Consider the following 20,216-nt stretch of genomic DNA (forward strand, 5'->3'; position numbering starts at 1 on the left):
AAGACAAGGAATGTTACCAGTGTGGTCAGCCTTCAGAAAGACCAGATTGTAAGAATGAAATGGGTATTGTAGGCTTTGTTAGCCTACAAGTTTGAGTCACACTTCAGTGGGGAGATGCATTTTGCTCCACAGACCTTGGATCAAAGGGATGGAGTCATTAGGCCTAGAAGCAGATAGAAGAAGAAGCAGTAATGCTAAAAATTCCAAACATGCTTCTGCCAATTCCTCACCAACATTTATTCAGATATTGACAATAACTAGATATTAAGAAAACAGAATTGTATTTCCCAGCAGTAGCAGGTGTGGTGAATGGCAACTCCGTCTCTCCTCCTTCTGGAGCAGGAAGGCCTGAAAGGGTGCCAAGGAAGCCTCTGTCACACTTTCTGCCTCCACATTAGTGCTGACTTAATTTTTCTTGCTGGAAAAACATCTTGCAGCGCTTTCAGGAGTATTCATTTTTTGTGTGTCCTTCTTGAGACACATATTATTTGATTTTCATGTCATGCCACACTGGCAGTCTGCACTCCCAGCACAGAAAGCCAATTGTATCCTGGGCTGAATCCAAGGAAGTGTGGGCAGCAGGGTGAGGAATGGGATTCTGCACTTCTGCTCTGCTCTGGTGGGATCCCATGTGCTCTGGGATCCCAGCACAGGAAGGACATGGATCTGTTGGGAGTGGGTCCAGAGGAGGGCCATGAGGTGATTCCATGGTTGGAGCATCTGTCCTGTGAAGACAGGCTAAAAGAGTTGGGACTGTTCAGCCTGGAGAGCAGAAGGCTCCAGAAAGACCTTTGTAGCCTTTCAGTACCCAAGGAGACCACAAGAGAGCTGAAAAGGGATTTTTTAACAATGGCATATTTCCTTCATACAATGAGAGACAATGGCTTTAAGCTGAAAGAGGGTAGGTTCACATGAGATATTAAGGGTAGTGAGGCACTGGAACAGGTTGTCCAGAGAAGTTGTGGTTGCCCCATCCCTGCAAGTGTGCAAAGTAGGACAGGGTTCTGGGCAACCTGGTCTACTGGAAGGTGTCCCTGCCCTTGGCAGGGGGGTGGAACTGGACTACCTTTGAGGTCCTTTCCAATGCAAACCATTCTGTGATTCTACACTGGACATTCCAAATGCAGTTGAAATAAATGGCAACTGAGGATCTAATCTCTGGAATTCTACTGTAGGCATGTTAGGTTAAATTTACTCTGGATGTCTCTGGGTCTCAGTTTCCCATTTCTAAAATCAACTCATTCCCCTGCTTCACAAAGATTGTGCAAGAATAAATTCCTTTGTGCATATTATAAGGTTTTGTTTAGTAGAACCAAGCCAAACAGAGAAATCTATACAGAATTAAATAATTACCCATTTAGCAGACAGTTTGAATAATGTTTAGTAAGTAAAACATGAAACTAATCTTTGAGCAGGGAGATTAAAATAAAGTAGCCTTGTCTTATGCAGAAACCCTGCTGAAAATAATCATGATGAAATTACGATGCCTTCTTGTCAAAGGAAAAATGAGTTGCCCACATAACATTGATCTGCCCTAAATGTTTCACTTAAACTTGCCAATTTTACTTTACTACATTTGAATAAAGAATTTATTTTAAAATTTTATTTTAAGGTTCATGCAATTCAATAAAAGTAGTTCCCATTTTTTTCAGTAATGTTGATATTTCACTATTTAATGCTGCATTGAAATTGGCTGTTGTTGGGTAAATAAATAAAAATGTGAAAATAATTGAAATTTCATTGAAAAGCAAAATACTTGTAATAGAAACAAAGCTTTTTTAAATGTCAACCATACTAGTCAAGGGTGAGAGAGTAATTTATGGTGTGCTTGAGGAAAAGAATTTCCATATATCACTCATGTATCTGATTGAAAACAGCTTAAAAAGTTGGTTAATCTGGGACAAGGAGTTCAAGCTGGTCAGATAGGATATAACTCAGACATCCAATGCATACTCATAAGGCAAAGTTGTTTGTCACTCAAATTGCCAGGATGTGAAATTATATGAGAATAGGCAAGTAAATACCATTTCGATGGCAAACAACAAGGATAACAGGATTATTTTTGCCCTTGAACCTCTTAGGAAATACATCTTATTCTCTCTGCCTTTGCTTACACTATCTACTTCTCAAACTGGAGACTATTTCCAGGGCATTTGGAGAATGTTCAAGATTTTCATTCAAAAAAAGATTTTGTTCACAATTAGTAAGACAAGTAGTAGAATGTTTCATTTTTTCAAGTGCAGCATTTCTAGAGATTTTTTGTGTCTTACAAATCCCACCTGAATTTTGATGGCACAGGAAATAGATAGTGGAGTTTGTGAACAAATTTAGCAATGTGTATGACTTTAATTAATATGGGCTTTAACTTATACAAGATACCTGATCTCTTCATATTTAGGTATTATAATTAATGCAGCTTCTGTGAACAAAAAGCAGTGTGATCTTGAACAAGTTCTGAACCACCCCTAAAATATCACTGAAATGTGCCATCTTTCCAGTGTTACTCATACAGCATTATCTGCATGCTGTCCCCCCTCCTAAGAACACAAAATGCAGCTCATATATTTTTTTTCATACTAAGGTAAACATTTCATTAAAACTGCTCTGAAGAAATCCCTCTTTGCTTTTTTTAGTTCTCAACTATGAAGCCTATATTGCCAGTTTGTAGCAGCCAGTTGGCTTTCCTGTTAGCTTACTGTGGTTTGCTATTTTGTCTCCTTTTTTTGCTGTATATATCACAATTCTTCCTGTCTTCTCATTGTGAGGTGTTCAGCTTGCAATTTTAGTTGGCATGTAAGATTTCTCTGAATCTTCTTCTAGGATAAATAAATGCGTTGATTTTGCCTCTCCAGGACAATGTCAATTTCTGTTGAGAGGTGACTAATCTAAGAAAACTGCTCTTTGCCTTTTCAATCCATATTGTTTGAAATATTGGATAATACCTTTTTTTTGAATACTGCTCCTGTAAAAGGAACCACTTCAACCCTTACAGTGTATTCATCAATCCCCTTGCACTGTCCTGTTTGAACAGTAGTTAGGATGAGCCCTAATCTGACCATAGAATTCCATATGTGTGCTCATAGTCTACTGGGAAACAATTATCAAATTCAATAAATCTGTATGTAAAGTGTAGGCGATTAAAAAAAGCTCAGAAAAGAGAACTCAGTAATGTATAGATGAAGACTGACATATTCAAGATTTAAAATTGACTTTTGTTCAGTGTCCATCTACCAAACATAACACTTAATAAGTTGTAAAAATCTGCTCCTAAAATTATTTTGGCTTCAAATAATTTTCTATTTATTTCTTCACACTCCAAATTAATGATTTCTTGTGTGGAATACCACATTATTTAATATTCATATTTAAGTTTTGGTGAACTGAATCCCACCATCACTAGTGCTTGTTTTAAAAATTGTGTTAATGAGTAATGTCTGCTGCTGTCAAATTCCTTGTGCTCATTTTTCTTTCCATTTCAGAAGTAGTCTCAGTATAATAGGAAAAAATTATTCTGTTGTTTTGAACAGAGTTTAGCTCTAATTCAGATGGCCATAAAGCATTCTCTTAAGACCTTGTGTGTTCAGTTCAGTGTAAAAGCATGGTTTGAATAAGAATTGATTCCTGAAATTGGAAGATTGCATGTTGCAATAGGATTTTTGTAAACCTCACATACCTTATTGAATGTTTTGTGAAGTACACAATTCCAGATGCACTTTTTTTTGGAACTAGATATCTTTAAGGTCCCTTCCAACCCAAGGCATTCTTGTGAATGTTTTTTTTACAACTTCATTTTTAAAACTTCCATATTAATTCAATCAAAGCTATTCTCTCTGTTCTTCAGAGAACAGAGATAATCATTAATAATAATTAATAGATTAATCCTGTTAAATCAGGGTAGATTTAACACAGTCAAATCAAAAATTATTTCATTCGGTTTTTTATTTTCTCCTAGTTTAACCTTATGGATATTGCTTAGAATAACATACCAAAATCAGTTTGTCTAAGTATTATCAGAGCAGCTTCAGACATTGTTATTCATGGTTTAGTTTATTTTTTCTGTTTATTTTGAGACAGTGAATAATCTATGTTGCACTCTTAGAGGATAGAAGGTATTTTAGGCAGAAGACACTGTGCAAACCCCTACAGTTATAAATCAGATCACATGTGATTTGAAATCTGTTTAAAGCAGGCAAATATTTCAGAGACCATTCAAATGGCACGTGCACAGTGTATATGGTACAGAACATGGGTCATGAAATACTAAATCACATGCAGAACAAAAGCAGCAGCAGCAGCAGCAAACTTTCCCACATCCCAGCAGATACATTGTCTTCATGAAGCTGCTGAAGTTTTAAGGAAAGGCTGCATGAGTTATGCACTTTCTCGCCAGCAGAAAGTGCAGTAGGTGCAATACCTCATGTTCAGGCCTGCCTGGTGTTTGGGAGAGTGAGAATGCAGTTCTGAAATTGTAAACAGCTGCTGTGCTTTGCTTCCCCTGCTTCCTTCATTACAGCTTGGCAAACTCATTCCCGCTGCCGTACCTTAGTCCTCTGTGTCTGCCTATGTCTGGGTTTCTGCTGGTGGTTCCACCTTCTGCATGCTTTCCTCAGAGTGGAGCTTCCCCATAAGTGCTAAAGGTTATGGGCCAGCCTCCTGCAGGCTCTGTATTCCTGAGAAATGGGCTCTTGCTGTTGGTGGTAACTCATGTTTTGATGTCGTTGTTCTGAATTGTTCTTCATGTTGTAGTATTGAGTTCAAATGTACTCCTGTAAGAGTTAGCTTTTCATATTGGGCTGGAAACTCTTCACCTTTGTCTAGCAATTTGTTTTATTATAACCGATGGCTTTTAATTGTACCTCCCATAATGAAGAGCTGACTTAATACTCTGTGCTAATCTTGTTATGAATTTAAAAAGGTAAGTAATTTCTCTAACAATTCCTAATAGTCATGGTGTAGAGTGTTAAAGGGTTTCTCAGTTTTCTTTTTTCATTTTTTTCACATGAATTTTTCACTTGTAGCATGAACTTTTCTTTGTGTCTTTTTCTATTTTTCTTGAAAAAAAATTTTAGACTGATTTTTTATTTGCAGCAAAACATATTATGTAAATTTAAATTAATCCAATTTAGTACAGCCACTGTTTTGGGTTTTTTTTCAGACCAATCATGACCAATAGATAAAAGTTGTCAGCAGGACTCTTTATTTTTACCATTCCCTTTATTTATTTTTGAGTACTGTATTTCACATTCTATTTACTACTTCAGCTTATGGGAGAAAGCTTACTCTGCATTCCAACATGATGAAGTTACATTTTCAAGAACATAAAATCCAATTTGTTTAAAATACAGAGTAATGTGAACTGAATGCTTTGGGTTTGGTTACATTCTGTCTGAACTATGCAAGGGAATGGTACTGGCTGGTAGCCCAATGTATCTTCTGCGAAGATAGATTGTGAGCCAAGAGGCTGTAGAATGGACAAACAATAAGTCTATATTTTCCCTGTGAAAGAAAAGACAGCCATAGGTTGTAATTTGTGTAACTACCTGTGAATGAGAAGAATTACAGTAAATTCTCCTTATAATAATTCTCCCTAGTCAGTCATGGTACTATATGCAATGTAGCACAGATTCCTCAGTTAACAATAGCTGTGAAAAGAATACAGATTTTTTGTAAATGTCACAAGTAACAAAGTAGTAAAACATACAAATAATTAATATTTTAAAAGGCACTTAAAGCACATCACCCCATTTATAAAAAGCTCCATTGCTGCCAAAACTGTATGTGTTAGGGAACTGGTGGGTTTTATTAAAAATCATTTTACAGGAGTTTTGATTAAAAATAACATTTAGGATAAGAATGTGCAATTCATATTAACCAGAAGTATTATGTAATAACTAATTTTGATGTCAGTTATGTTAAAACATGGTTTGTATTCTGCAGCTGTGAGCATAGGTTGGGAAACGATCAAGTCTAGCTGATCAAGCCTTTTATTTTATTATCATGGATTCCTCTTCCACAGCTGCTTTTAAAATTTGTGGGAAGCAAATTATTTCTCATACTGCATATGTTGCCCATCAGGTGAGTGATAACATGGAAACTTTAGGCTGGGTGTAAGAAATCAAAAAGTAAATATGAAGTCCTCTGTGTGCACAGAATTAAAAAAATGACCTGTGAGAGGCTGTATGTGAAGCCAGCTGTCTTTTGTTACCATTGTCATTTGGACATTTTAAGAGCAAAACTTTGTCAGCACGTTTTTTTATATTAGAAGATTTGATCTGCAAATCTCAGCTGCTCTGTTCATTATAAATCTCTTGTTTTTGTCCATACACTAGCTCCACTATAGGTTGGAAGGGCTTAAAGATGAACTGAGGAGGAATAGAGGCTACAACTCGAGAGTAACTATTACTGCTCAAAGGAGCTGTTTTCCATTCGCAAACATTGCTTTGCGCTATGGGTTTGGGCTCCTTCTGTTCCTCCACTTTGTTGAAAGACTCTTTCTTGACTTCCATTTTACTTCTTTAGCACTGTCTTTGTCTGCTAACATTTTTCCTCCTTCTCTAGTAGCTTTTATCTGTGTCCTTTGGATCACATATTTTACTTAGTTTGTTTTAGTAGATTGTTTCAAATGTTTGTGTTTTGTATTTTTGGTTTTTTGCCTTTTTCTTTAGGATTGTGTTATCTCACTGAATTTCATTCCACAGTTGCTGAATCGCTTGGTTATTTTGCAGCAGGTCCATTCCTCATTTTCTCTTTTCATGTTTTTCAGTGAGAAATAAGAGAGCCTCTTCCATTTTAAACAGTAGTCTTACACACATAGGCCCATGTCTCCTTTTGCATACGCCATCTTCTGCCTTGCCACATCCATCCTGCTTCTCTCTCCCTCTCAAACTGTGCTTCTCTTTCTTTTGTGTTTTCTTTCCTGCCATTATACCACCTTTTTGGTCCAGAATTGTCCTTTGGTAAATTATAGGTAAATATTTATTTCTTCCAAAGAGAGTTCATTTTATGCCTTTGAAATCTGATAAAACAACTCTGGGCCAAATTTGGGCATCATTACTATTTTGTTTGCAGTTTTCTTGTATAGTATTTTTGGTGGGAAGTGGGGAGGGTGTGGGGTTTTTCTGTTTGTTTTTGTTAAACAAGAGTTTTTTTCAGGGAAGGACTCCATAAACCACTCTAAGTTGCAACATTACTTTCCATAAGTTATTCCATTACAATAAGTAGATTGTGTTGCGCTGTAGAATCCAATTTTTTTATGTGACTATCTATCTGGGGCAAGCTGCTGTGGAACAGAAGAAAGAGGTTTAGAAGCTGGGGCACCATTTGTTTCAGACTTAAATGGTTGTTCCTTTCTGAAGACAGCTTTTGAGGGGGTGGGGGTTTATTATTCTTCATCAATTGATAGATAATATATATTCACTTTCCAGGCAATTTTTCTGTGACTGCAAGTCCAGAGTGAGGTCTGAAAGATAATCTGGATTCACTCCTTTGCTTTTGCAGCAGAGACAGATGTTCTGCTGGGAAATTACACCCTCAACATCACCTGTGCTATTCCACATCTTTCACTACATGTACACACTTTTACTTTATTCTCATTGAAATTTAAAAGACCTTTGTCAATAACGTAAAAAAGAGAAGGATTCAGTTCTTACTATCTCAGAGGTTTGTCTAAACTGTGAAGTTTACTTTAGCTGGGGTTTTGTCCATACAAAATGCTTTCTATTCAAGTGCTGCCCATTCAGTCATCTGGCCTGAGAGTAGTCCATCTGAAAACTTGCAACTTCAGGGTTATTATACATGGTGCTGTCTTTCCAAACCTTAGAAGAATTAAAAGTTTCAACTGTGTGATGTTTACAGGGCTGATACTCCTTAAAAAAATCTTTTTAAAATCTGCATAGTAAACAGAATTGTAAATATCCGGTGTTACTAGAATATTAGACCCATGTGAATGGCCCAATTTCCCTGTAGTCAGACTAATCTATCTGGAATAGCACAGTGGTACCTAAGCATCAAAAAATAGGGGTTGTTGAGAAACCATGTCATTTTCCCACAGTTACTTTTTAAAGTAGAATTCCGCTACAAAATTCAAAATGAACATAGCATTTCTTTTAACGAAATAGGAACAGCAGAGTAAATTTATCAGCTCCGTCCAGGAGCCCTTTAGACAGTTGTGTGTTGCTTATACAATTGTGAAGATTTCTTACTAAACATTTTCAGAATCAACATAATTGAAACTAAATATTTTAAACTCTCAATACCTGAAAATATTAGCTATAGAATTTTAAATCAGGTCATATAGTTTTGTTAGTATTCTATCCAATTATCAAACAGGACCTTGATTCAGAGCTACTGTAATTACAGCTGTATAAGAAAATGTGGATTTTCTGTTGAAAACTGATGCTTAACACATAATCTTAAGGACTGTTCTTTGATTTTTCTCACTTACTGTCCTTAGGTCATCTTGTTTCTTATGGGAGGGGTGTAGAATCAAATTACTTGTATCAGATTCTGACCATCAGCTTAAATATACCCTTCTGCTTAAATATACTTATCTCATGCAAAATATTTTAAAATGTTGCTGAAAATATGTATAGCCTCTGTCTTAGATCCCAGGAGCTTGCCCATTTTATCTCTGTATTTTGCATTCTTGTTAACTTCTGTAGCTCACAGACTCTGTGCTCTCTCTGCAGGTCCAGTCTAGGTGCAGCAGCAAGGAGAACATCCTCAGAGCAAGTAAGTGCAGAAACTTCCTAGCTCTATTGAGAAACTAGAACTGCTCAGAAGACAGTAAATGATAGTCAGGTCAGAGGTGGGACTAAGTGGGTTTGCAGCAGAAATTTAGTAGCTTAAGACAGAGAAATCCAGTCCAAAGGTAAAACTGTAAATAGCTCATAGTGTTCATGTATTAATGGAGAGTCACCTTTTAATTTATTTTTCAAGTTGTATTTCTAATGACATGGCGGTCTGTGTTGTTTGTGATGTTTTGTTGTAAATGATCCTGTGTGTGCGGGTTTTATGGGCAAGAATTAACACTCAAAGACAATGAAAATGGAGATTCTCAACTTGAATGTACATATTTTTATTTCATACTTAAACATGAATTTGAATGTTGGATTACATAGAACCAAACCAAAAGTGCAAAGGTTAAGAGTTCACATTTGATCCAGATGATGTCTAGTTTAATTTGCACAATTCTTTTTCTTTGTGTTGTGAGAATCTTTTCTAGTCTAAAATTTGATCCACCATATGTGCATGTATATGTATAATGACAGGACTAGGAAGTTGTTTTGGTGGTAAAAGAGCAGGCTGTCAAGAATTTTCTACCTTATGCAACCAATTGAATTAGCTGCTTCAAAGCTAGAGGATTATTTTGTTGTACAAAGTGCAGCTTAAAGTAAGTAGTTATTTTTAGAGCTATCTGACATTTCACATTAGTGAAAGATAACTTGGTGAAGTCTGAGGAGTTGTTTAATGTCATTTGCTTGTAATTAAAGTGCCATTTAGTAGTTTTACAGTTTTAAAAAATCATTTGTTTGTCTCTGGGTCTATTTAAATCTGTGATACCTCTAATAGAAGTGTTAGCATTTGTTTGTAGGAAGAAATGGGAGAGAGAAAGGTTAGTAGTTACACCAGCATCTATCTTCCTTCCTTCATAAAGGCTATTCATGCTAATATTAAACCTAAAGGGGCTCGATTTTCTTGACTTTTCTTGCAGAAATAATGGGTATTACTTTTGGTGTTGGAAAAAAGATGTCAGAGGTTAGGGAATTTTAACTATTTCCAAAAAGTCTATGTTGGATAATGCATTTCTCAGAAGATTTTAACAGAACCTTTGACTTAAGCAAATGACATGCATTAGCGACAGACTTGTAAATCTGAAGGTTGTTCTCTGGGGACCAGTCAAAGCATTGAAAACCTGTGAATTCTATCACTTTTTAAGGTTTAAAGAGGTGAAATGTCAGTTTCTGAAGTAGCTAACAGTGAGTTTTAAGTAGCAGTGAAATTACTGCTAGAAGCAGTAAAAGCATCTAGTAGCAATAGAAGAAAGGTTGTTCACTGCCACACAATTCCCTCAGCTTTCATTGCTGTGACATGTTTTTTCTTAGCATTTTCCTTCATAATTTCCAACTTAAAACATCAGGATAAGGTTTTCGGCATGTATTGTGTGGAATCTGCTGGACCTTCAGGAATTACAGTACTGTTAAAGCAGGGCTTCTTTCTCTATGCAGAGGCAGGTGTGGGAAGTTTAACTGTATTTCACAAATGCTTTCCTTTTCCTCTTTAATGATGTTGTCAACAAAAAACAGACATGATAACTCAGAAATGTAAGCTTGCTAGGGAGATCCCCATTGTAAAAAACCAGGAATGCAGTTTTTCCATGCTACACTTTTACCTTACAATAGTTTAATTTGGATCATTTGTCCCTAGTTTTCTTATGTGAAAGTTAGGTTTGAGTTTGCAAAGTCTTAATATAGTTAGAAAATGTCTCATTGGTTGTTTCTCTCTTCTTCAGAATGCCAACTGCTATCTTAAGGAAAAGAATTAAATCAATTAAAAATTATTTGTGCTTGACAAATTCACAGTGCCTGCTCTTTTCATCATGTTATCTTCTAAATACGTACAAAGAGATTGTTCAAAGAATTTCTTCCAGAATCATTCCTGGAAGAATTAGGTGGGCAGTTTTACTTGTCTCTACTTCTTCCTCTGAAAGGTAGTTACTCTGTTAATAGCAAAAAATAATTAGTGAACAATGTCTCACATGAAAAGGTAAGCATGTGTTAGTGCTGAACAAGTATTGTATATATAGATTAATTAAGAAACCTCCTCTTCTGAAGGAAGGGCTTAGACTACATGATTGTTGTGCTATTTTTTACTTGCTTTTTATTAGAAGACTACCCTTGAAGCAATATTTTTTTTTTTTCAGAATCTGAAGGCATGTGCAGCAACAAATGAGATATTTATGTAGTGACTGCAAAGCAAAATCATGTCATTAAAAATTAGTTTCTATTATCTAATGCTTTCTGTACTGTAGTTTATGTTACTTAGGAATATCATTACATATCACGTATAGAACATCATCCACTTTGGCTCTCATAAATACCTTCTTGTTCTAGGTAAATCCTTTCAAGATACTCTGCAATTGTAATTATCTGAATCTTTCAGTTTATATCTGTTGCTCTTGTTAATATATTCCTGCAATAGTTCTCTCTTCAGTTGCTCATCTTCACTTCCAAAATCCTTCAAAGCTTGCTGTCCCCTTGTTTAATCTCTCAGTAAGTATCATGAAATCAAACACACTGTTGGTTTCATTTTCAAACAATTTCTGTCATATTTTCTCCCTACCTGTCCCTCACATCCAGGAAAAGCAAGCTTTCTTAGGTTGTCCTACTGCCTTCACTCCAATAATGCATTTAAACACTTTGCTATGGTGACAACAAAATCTTGACAATGGATAGGATGCCCACTAGCTGGAGACACTGTCTGCTGCCTTGACTGCCCAGTAATTTCATTGTGCTCTCTCTATCTTCCTTTCAAACCTTTGGAGTCCCATCTCACTCTTGGATTGTAGGGTCACTGGTACAGTGTCCATTGTTGTGCTTTATCAGAGTATGTTGAGATGTGTTTATGCAAAGAGAACAGAGTGAATTGTCCTGAGTTCATAGAACTGAATTAGTCTCAGATTATCATCCTCAGTGTAAAATACTGCATCACCTGGCAGGGCTTCTGTTGTACATTAACCTATCTTTTCATGTATGTTCTTCACTACAGATAAGGATATACACTCTCTTGATTCTAGTTGAATACAGTGTCTTCCCAGGGTCAGACATGAAAGCTCAATACTGATAACTAACTCATTTAATTTGCTCCAAAGTGCTGATTAGTTTCAGTAAAATGGTTTAAATGAACATCACTACCTGAATCTGCTCACTGTAGCCTACATGAATTTGTTCTTTCTCATTGCAGGTCACAGTGCTGTTGACATTACCAAGGTAGCAAGAAGACATCGCATGTCTCCATTCCCATTGACATCTATGGACAAGGCCTTCATCACAGTTCTGGAGATGACCCCAGTGCTTGGAACAGAAATCATCAATTACAGAGGTATGTTAAATTGGATTCTTTGTGAGCTTGAGGGTGATTTCTTCCCTAGTTGGCAAACTTCCTTCTCTTTTCTTAATGTTGTGAGGTGTCTGAAACAGTGCTTTTTGCAGGAGAAACTGCTTTAGGAACTACCTGAAATAGGGGAAACCTTTCAAAGTTAGGAGAATGTTAGTTGAACTCAGTGGTGCTCCCTGAAGGAGTCTGTAATGGAACACTAATAAAATACATAAATTGATTTTCTTCCTGTTTGTATTATATGCAGGAAACATATTATACTCAACCTGAACATGCCTCAGTGGACTTCTGTAGGTGCCGAGTAGCTGAAAGCTTTACTGTGATTGGTTCCCTCTGTTGTCTCCCTGTGGAAGATTCTCACTAAGTCCCTTTCCTATCCAAGATTAATGATCAAAGCAAAGTGATTATTGATTCCAGATCACTTTTTTCCATGTCTTTATCTTTAACAGTTCATCTCAGTCTCTTTTTCCAGTTTCTAGTTAGCCTGCTAGTCATTCCAGAATTTTCCTCTTCTTCTCATAAATACAATCCTTTTCTAATCTAACACTACATGATCATTTTCTGAAATTACTTCCTTTTAATGTTTCACCATTCGAAACTTTGTAATTAAAGAGTAACTCGTTTTGATTTATACAGTGAGATTGTCTTCAAATGCACCAAATAGCAAGTAAAATATCAGACTTTGTGACTGTATCTGTACTCATGAATAAGTAGGGATAGATGAAGTGATTTTTCTGGCCCTGAAAGGAATTAGCAAGGCATCTCTCATGTTTATTCAGCTAAACTATCCTCCTTCCTGAAATACTGTATTCATAATGTCTATTAGGTGCCTCCCTATGCTTCTGCTATTCCTTACATCAAGCCTAGACGTTATCTGGGAGATGTTCTTGGCACATAACAAAACCATGACAGGAAATATGCTGGCAAGTAAACCTAAACTAGGTAGGGAAGCAGAAACCTCTTCCAGGGATCCTTCCAGATTCATATCAGTCCAAAAGTAAGGTGGTGAGTGAAGAGATTGTGGAACTATAAACCTCAAAAGGCAGAAACATCTGGAACACTGGTGTGCTACAGACAGCGGAGAGGCACAAACGGTTTCTGAATGGAATATTCTGTCTTCTGGCTTGGAAGTTCAAAGTTTTCATGTTCTTTACCAAAACTTTGTGGTACCAGAAGCCTTCAAGATGTCTTCATATTGACATACTGATTTAGCAGACTGTATGCAATATCACACCTGTACATTATCACACCTGTGCACTGACTCCAAGCAGAGTTCAGTGCTCCTCTATGCCTTGGCAGCAGGATTTCTGAGAAAATGCTCCATACCCTGCATTCAGAGCAGCACCAATACTGGATCAACAAGGAATATGCATAATACATCCTGCACTTTCATAATGGCATGCAGATTTGAAGGCACTAAGGCATAAATGCCTGAGCATAACTATTGGGCCTTTTGGGTAGCTGTCAGTTAAATGTCTTTTCTAAGACAGCCCTTTGTGAACAATATGATGAGCTGCAGTGTTGGGTACATTTAGTCCAAATAAATGAGTATGCAACCCTGAACTCCTGAAATAAAGGATGAAAGACTGGCATCTGCCTCCCTGATAAGCACATCATATATTTATTTTGGTATGTCAGATACAGTTAAGGTACTGTAGGATTATTATTCTTCTTTGAATAAAAGAAGAATAATAAAATAAAAGATTCTAAGTCCAGAATGTATGTATTGTTATTCCTGACAGTCTTATTCTTTCAAAAGTAATGAACTGAGTCTGCTGAGTCACTTTAGTTTTGACCCTCTTCCCTCTCACCCAAAACACAAGCATTAGATTGATGGTACTATGAGCAGGTTCAGAGACAGATTCTTGATTTAATGTTCACATGATTATACCAACAATTCCTTCATATTTTTGCACTGTAGAGCAAGATTTTATCTTGCAATTTATTTTTTAAGTAGTATATGCTTATTTTAGCACTGTGTGTTTTCGAAGTATATCATATGAAATTTCAGGATTGAGCCTATAGGAGACAGCCTAAAGGACATGTCTGTGTCTGTGATACTGCAAATTCAATTCTCTTAATCTACATTGTAGATTTGTAATTTGTATCTACAAATCCCAAGATGGAAATGCATTTTCAGAAGTTCTTAAAGGTTCACCACAATGTTATACAGACAAATTAGTAACAGGTTCTTTTTTTTTTTTTAATATACATCAAATTTCAGAAAATTGTATAAATTTAGTTCTGGAGGTCTGAAACTGTATTTAGAAAAGCCCTATTGTGCTGTGTTTGTTTTCTTTGTGATTTTGTGTCTTGAATTACAAGTGAGCTTTTGAACTATCTTTCAGGAACACAATTTCTCTCCAAGGAAAGTGAAATGTGCAAAATTCTAGGAGTCCTAATTGCCTAAGTAATTCAACCTGATTTAGTTAAAATTAAACATATTTCATAGCATTCATCCTCATAAATAAAGCAGCTAAATGTTATTCTGTACAAATACCCAGTACAGACCTGATTTTATTCTTGATTAAGTCAAGGTAGGCTGTAGTCTCACAGATCTACCTATTCTCTCCTAACATAAGGGAGAGAATTATTAAAGTTGTCTTTTGAAACATGACTTTCACACTGGTGTGTTGCTCAGTGACCATATAGATAATTTAACCTCTTTCATATGTTAAAAAAAATGGACTGTCCTAAAGCATGTTAAGGAAGTGTCATAAACCCAAGGCATCTGAAGCATATTTCCCACCTGGCATCATTGATATCTGGTATGAAGCCCCCAGTTAGGCTTTTATTCCAAATAAATGCAATTACCTGAGTATAGGTCTGTGGGCACATAAGGTTAAATTTTTAGACAACATGATTATTATTATTCTTCTGAAACTAAGACGCAGAAGTTTAATTGATAATAAAATTATAATAGAGAGGCAATCTATATTTTATGAGCTTAAGCCAGAGAACAGCACATTTATTCTTGTCTAGTCCAAGAGCCTAACTGATTGGTTTGGTAGCATTGACTTTTCATAGCACACTGCAGTGCTACCAGGGCAGGATTTACAAAATCCATCACTTCCTAGTACAAGATGTCTCTTATTGTTGTGCCCCAGAGAAATCAAAGTTCTTCATGGAACTGTACCAGGTTCACCACCTCAGCTTTACAAATACCCACATTTGAAAAGTCAGTTTAATGTAATTCTCCATTTTGTGTCAGAAAGCCATGAGCATCATAAGGGGCAGTTTGATGGCATTAAAATAATTCAGAACATCTTTCTGAATTACAATTAATCAAAATAGGCTCAAACTGTATTTTTAGAATATTTTCTTAAAAGAGACTGCAGAGGTACTTAAGATTGCCCTCTAGTTGCTGACTTGCTTCATTTTAAATGCCTAAGGGTGCGTCAGCAAATAATTCTTACATTTTTCTTCTTGCAATGAAATTCATTCCCATTACTGGTTAGCCATTTATTCCTTTCAAATATTGCATGGCAGTATGCCATGAACATACTGTTCAACTTTGCTCTAATTGGTGTGATTTTGCATGCAGACAAGAAGCAAAATGAAGGCACAACATGCCTGCTAAAATTGGTAGTATCACTTTTGTATGAGATTTCGTGCATGTATGAACAAAGGGTGTTTTTACTAGGCCTTTGATAGCTGCCTTTTCTGTGCTATAATTTAAATGTCTGTGTCTGCATTCTTTTATTCACTATAAGTGTACAAGCTTCTGTGAGCTTTCTAATAACTTCTGTATTGTGTATCACAGGCAGTGATATGCAGGTTTGCACAGGTGAATTAATGGCCATTACAAAAGTGCTTTTATAGTTGTTTTAACAGGTTTCAGCAGCATTTTCATGGCAATAGTTATTTCAGCAATGCAGCGTGAACAGTAACTTCAGGCTGAAAGTTGATATATAAGGATGTGAGCACAATGTTGTTATAGTTACAATAATTAATTGCTAACTAAATCACTTTGTGTTAATAAGTAAAATACAATCTTCATTATAATACCACTTCACTGGAGCTGAACGTTTTCAAATCAAGTAGGTGAACTTTTTTACAAAATTTGCCCATTTAGTGTGCAGCACTAGCTCTTCTGTAAAATAAGAATTACATTTTATGCACTTCTCTTTTTTGGCATGTCTCAAAGACCATAATCCCTAAAGCATGTATCCATGCAAATTCTCCTGGCAGAAATAATCATGCATTCTCTCACTCCATCATACTTTCAGTAGGATATTGCCTTCCAGTGCCACAATGCACACTAGGAGCAGGCCTCTACCATGAGCAGGGCTTCCCTTCTTTTACTTAGACATGCTGGAATCAAGCCAGTCTCAGTAGTTCTGACCCATGTGTCCCTTCCCAGTACATCTAATCACACATATAATAAATCTGCTTTCTCTCTCACACTATACCAAGGGCCAAGTTACATATTTTCCACTCTGTTGCATGTCATACTAAAAAATAAAGCTCTTGCTGATTCCATAAAAGTACCAGCCATTTGAATGAGGGTGAAATAATTCCTATCAGTCTCTACAGCGAAGCTGAGCCAAATTACAGCTCAGCAGCCATAGTTGCTAAGTGAAGAGAAAGAGTATGTTTGAAACAGCTATTAAAATATTTAGAACTATAACACCGTAAATTTATATAAATAATTCTGACACTTACGTGCACTCACCCTCTATTTAGCAGAAATGCTCTCAGCAATTAGGTGAAGCTAATCTATTGCCAAACTTCTTTGTCAATTTATGAAAACTGGTTCATTGTTAATGTTCTCAATTCATCACCTCTCACCTTCTGTGCACAGGATTCACTTTTGAAATGTCATTTTACAAGTTTGGGTTTTTTTTAAATGTAATAAAAATTCAAATAAAGGAAAATAAAGAAAATGCATATATTCAAGAGATCTTAGGGGGAAAACTAGTCCTGAAGAAACAAATACTTTTTTTTCTGTCTGGTCCTTAATCGGAGCTATCACCTTTGGGTTTGGATACTTGGCATTCAAATCTACTGTCAGCAATTTCACCATAACCAGGAGCACAGACTTAAACAAATCCTTTATCATTGCTTTCAGACTCTAGTCTTTTTTCCTGTATGTAGGGTCAAAAATCTAAAGCCTGAGGGATCTCTCTATCCCATACACATACGTTTCATCCATTGGAGGGCACGGCTGTTAACTTCATTTCCCCCTTTCCCCCACTGTAATGACACAGAGTCTTTTCTCTTTTTTTCTAGATGGAATGGGGCGAGTCCTTGCTCAAGATGTATATGCAAAAGATAATCTGCCACCATTTCCAGCATCAGTAAAAGATGGTTACGCTGTCAGAGGTAAGCACTCACTTTCTGGACATGTAGTATAGTGTCTGCTGCTTTATAACATGTTCATTCACCTGTTTTGGATCCAGCAAGGGTTATCTTGGTTTAGATTTGATACAGATCATTTCTGGGGTCACAGTTATAGAAAACACACTGTCTTGAAGGAAGGCCACAAAACTGAGTTCAGATCTTTTAAGTGGATACAGGTGTACAAGAGCAAATGTACGCCCATGTGTGCTCCTAGATGTACACCTCTGTTGCTCGTGCATTACTTGGAAACATTTAAAATTCTGGACAATAACAGAACATCTGGTTCTGAATTATGGATTCATCTTCTATTCCTCTGTTATAGATTTAGTATGTATTTTACTTCGTTGAACTGTTACAGATATCGATTACATCAGAGAATTTTCGAAGAACTTATCATAATGTTCTCTTATGGAGACACCTCAAAAGCAGAGGTTCTTACTTTAAAAATACTGCAGCTGCCATATATAAATAAAATTAGCTTTATGACTGTATTCATTTCAAGCAGCAAATATGATTTCCCAGGAGACCTGAATTCACACTCTGCTTTGCCACTAGGTGCAACATCACTTTGAGCCAGTTGCTTCTCTGTGTGTCAGTTTTTCCCTTCGTAAAGTAAGAATAACGATGCTCACCTCATATGTCTATGAAGGAAATTTAAAATGTACAGAATCAAACATTATACTAGTAGTGACTTAATTGTAGTAGCAGTTAAATCATAACACCATGTTGAAATGTGTACACAATAGCCAACTTTCTTCTAGTGACATTAAAATATCTTTTTTGTTACTGGCAGTTGAAACCATGGAAAGCGACTGCCCATGAAATAGACTGCCTGCAGACCCAGGCAACGGATGAAATCCAGTAGCTTGCCCATACATTCGATATAAAAATAAAATTTCAGGTCCACAAGATGAGTGTGTAAGAGAAACAGGCAGACCAAAATGACTAGTAATGTGGTCTAGGGAGTGCAAATGTAGCCAGAGAAATACAGGTAACACTGAGAAAAGCTAAGAGAGTGAGTTCTGAGTAGAATGCTGAGTGACAAGGGCCTTGGGATCAAGGCAAAGCTGTCTTGCAACCTGATTGCTGCAGGGTAAGGCAAAGCACGAGTACAATCTCAGTAAACACACAGAATGAGTAGAGTGATCATGAATGTCATTTCCAGCAACTTCTGACAGAACCAACACACAAAACCTAATTTTGGTGGTGAATTCAAGCAGAGTAACACTGAGATATTTGGATGCATCCAGAGAATGGCACTAAAGCTGGTGAAAGGGCTGGAAGGAATGTCCTGTGAGGAGCAGCTGAGGACTTTGGGTTTGTCTTGTTTGAGGAAAAGTATGTTGAGAGGTGACCTCATGACTCCCTACAGCTCCCTGTGGAGGGGAAGGGCACAGGGTGTCCAGTGACATTATGTGTGGGAATGGCTGAAAGCTGCGCTAGGGAAGGTTTAGCTTTGACATCAGGAAATATTGCTTTACCAAGAGGGTGGGCAGACACTGGAACATACTTCCTAGAGAGTGGGTTGATGCCCGAAGCCTATTTCTGTGTCAAAGGCATTTGGACAGTGCCCTTAATAATTTGCTTTACATTTTGGTTAGCCCTGAATTGATCAGGCAGTTCTATTCTATTCTATACTGTTTTGTTCTATTCTTATTATTCTTGTGAACCTGTTATCTTTGGATATGGAAAAAAAAAAAGCTTTTAGGCAGAGATAACACTGACTACATTAATGGATGCTTCTTACAAAAATATAAGGATTAGCTCTCAGTGACATAACATGTCTGCCCAAATTCCTGTCCTTTTCTCATTTATATCAGTTGTGTATCATCTATAAACTTTATCTCCGTATTATTATTAGTGGGAGACTAAAATCTAATTCAGTAGCATTTTATCAGGTTTAAAATAATTTAGCTATTAGGGATTTCTTTCTCTTCTTTTGCTGGATCATACAAGCGCTTTTTTTTTTCAGTGCAGGCCTAACAACTGTTTTCAGTAATATTACATGCATTATTCAAGGCTATCTAGTTGAAGAGTCCTTTTCTACTTTTTTGAGTTCACTCTAAAGCTCATAGATTAGTCTGTTTGATAAGCTTTTAAAGCTAAGTTAATTATTGGTCTTCAAATATGGGTAAGTACCATAATGATCTGCAAAGCTGCAGCCAGTGCATGAGTACAAATGTGATAAATCATAGACTGAATGGACATCCTTCCTTAAAGTAGTTCTTCTTGATACAAGGTTACCTAGGTGTACATTCAGGGCTCCTGAAGTTAAACCAAAGTTATTAAGATAAAGGTCACTGGTGAGACTTCATCTCTAGGAAATCAACTTTTTATAGCTACAGATTTAAAATTAGTAATAATGGAGATTTAAATGGGATCTTTCCAGCCTAGTTTGCTTGAGCACTCTGTTGTGCTTGGAAAGGCAGAGCAGCTTGTGCTTCACACATGCTTTACACCACGGTAAAGCCTATCATACTACTAATGCAACTTGCTGAAAAGGCCTTTGAGGCAGGCAGGAGTTTAAATGTCATTAGTAATTGTGCCTTCCTCGTCCCTGTAAAAATGCAGATTTGCTAAATTGGAAGTCCTGAAGACTTGTTAAATCAGTGATCTCAGACTCCTAATTTTCAGTGTTGCAATAGTGTCATGAACACCCTTAAATCTTTGTTTTTAATGTAATTTCTCCTAGTCTTCCTTTACATGACCTTATACTGCCCAGAAATTTTCAGTTAAAAATACTCTGTTTTCTAGAACCA

The 20,216-nt window shown here is 36.5% G+C and overlaps 1 protein-coding gene across 27 annotated transcripts in view; it reads left to right on the forward strand.

Moving 5' to 3' along the window:
- Positions 1–20,216, forward strand: part of GPHN (gephyrin) — a 271,188-nt gene that overhangs the window by 212,479 nt on the left and 38,493 nt on the right. For 14 of the 27 annotated variants that reach the window (XM_071427068.1, XM_071427071.1, XM_071427073.1 and 11 more), the window contains 3 exons: positions 8,688–8,730; positions 11,962–12,099; positions 17,347–17,439. In XM_071427068.1, coding sequence (XP_071283169.1) covers positions 8,688–8,730; positions 11,962–12,099; positions 17,347–17,439 — 274 coding nt within the window. Of the gene's footprint in view, positions 1–6,329; positions 6,393–8,687; positions 8,731–11,961; positions 12,100–17,346; positions 17,440–20,216 lie in introns of all 27 variants that reach the window. The other 13 variants (XM_071427065.1, XM_071427069.1, XM_071427067.1 and 10 more) reach the window with 1 other exon arrangement.

Source organism: Agelaius tricolor, unplaced genomic scaffold (assembly GCF_023055355.1).
Source record: "Agelaius tricolor isolate 1412-34295 unplaced genomic scaffold, bAgeTri1.0.p SCAF_5, whole genome shotgun sequence".
NCBI classification, from domain to species: domain Eukaryota; kingdom Metazoa; phylum Chordata; class Aves; order Passeriformes; family Icteridae; genus Agelaius; species Agelaius tricolor.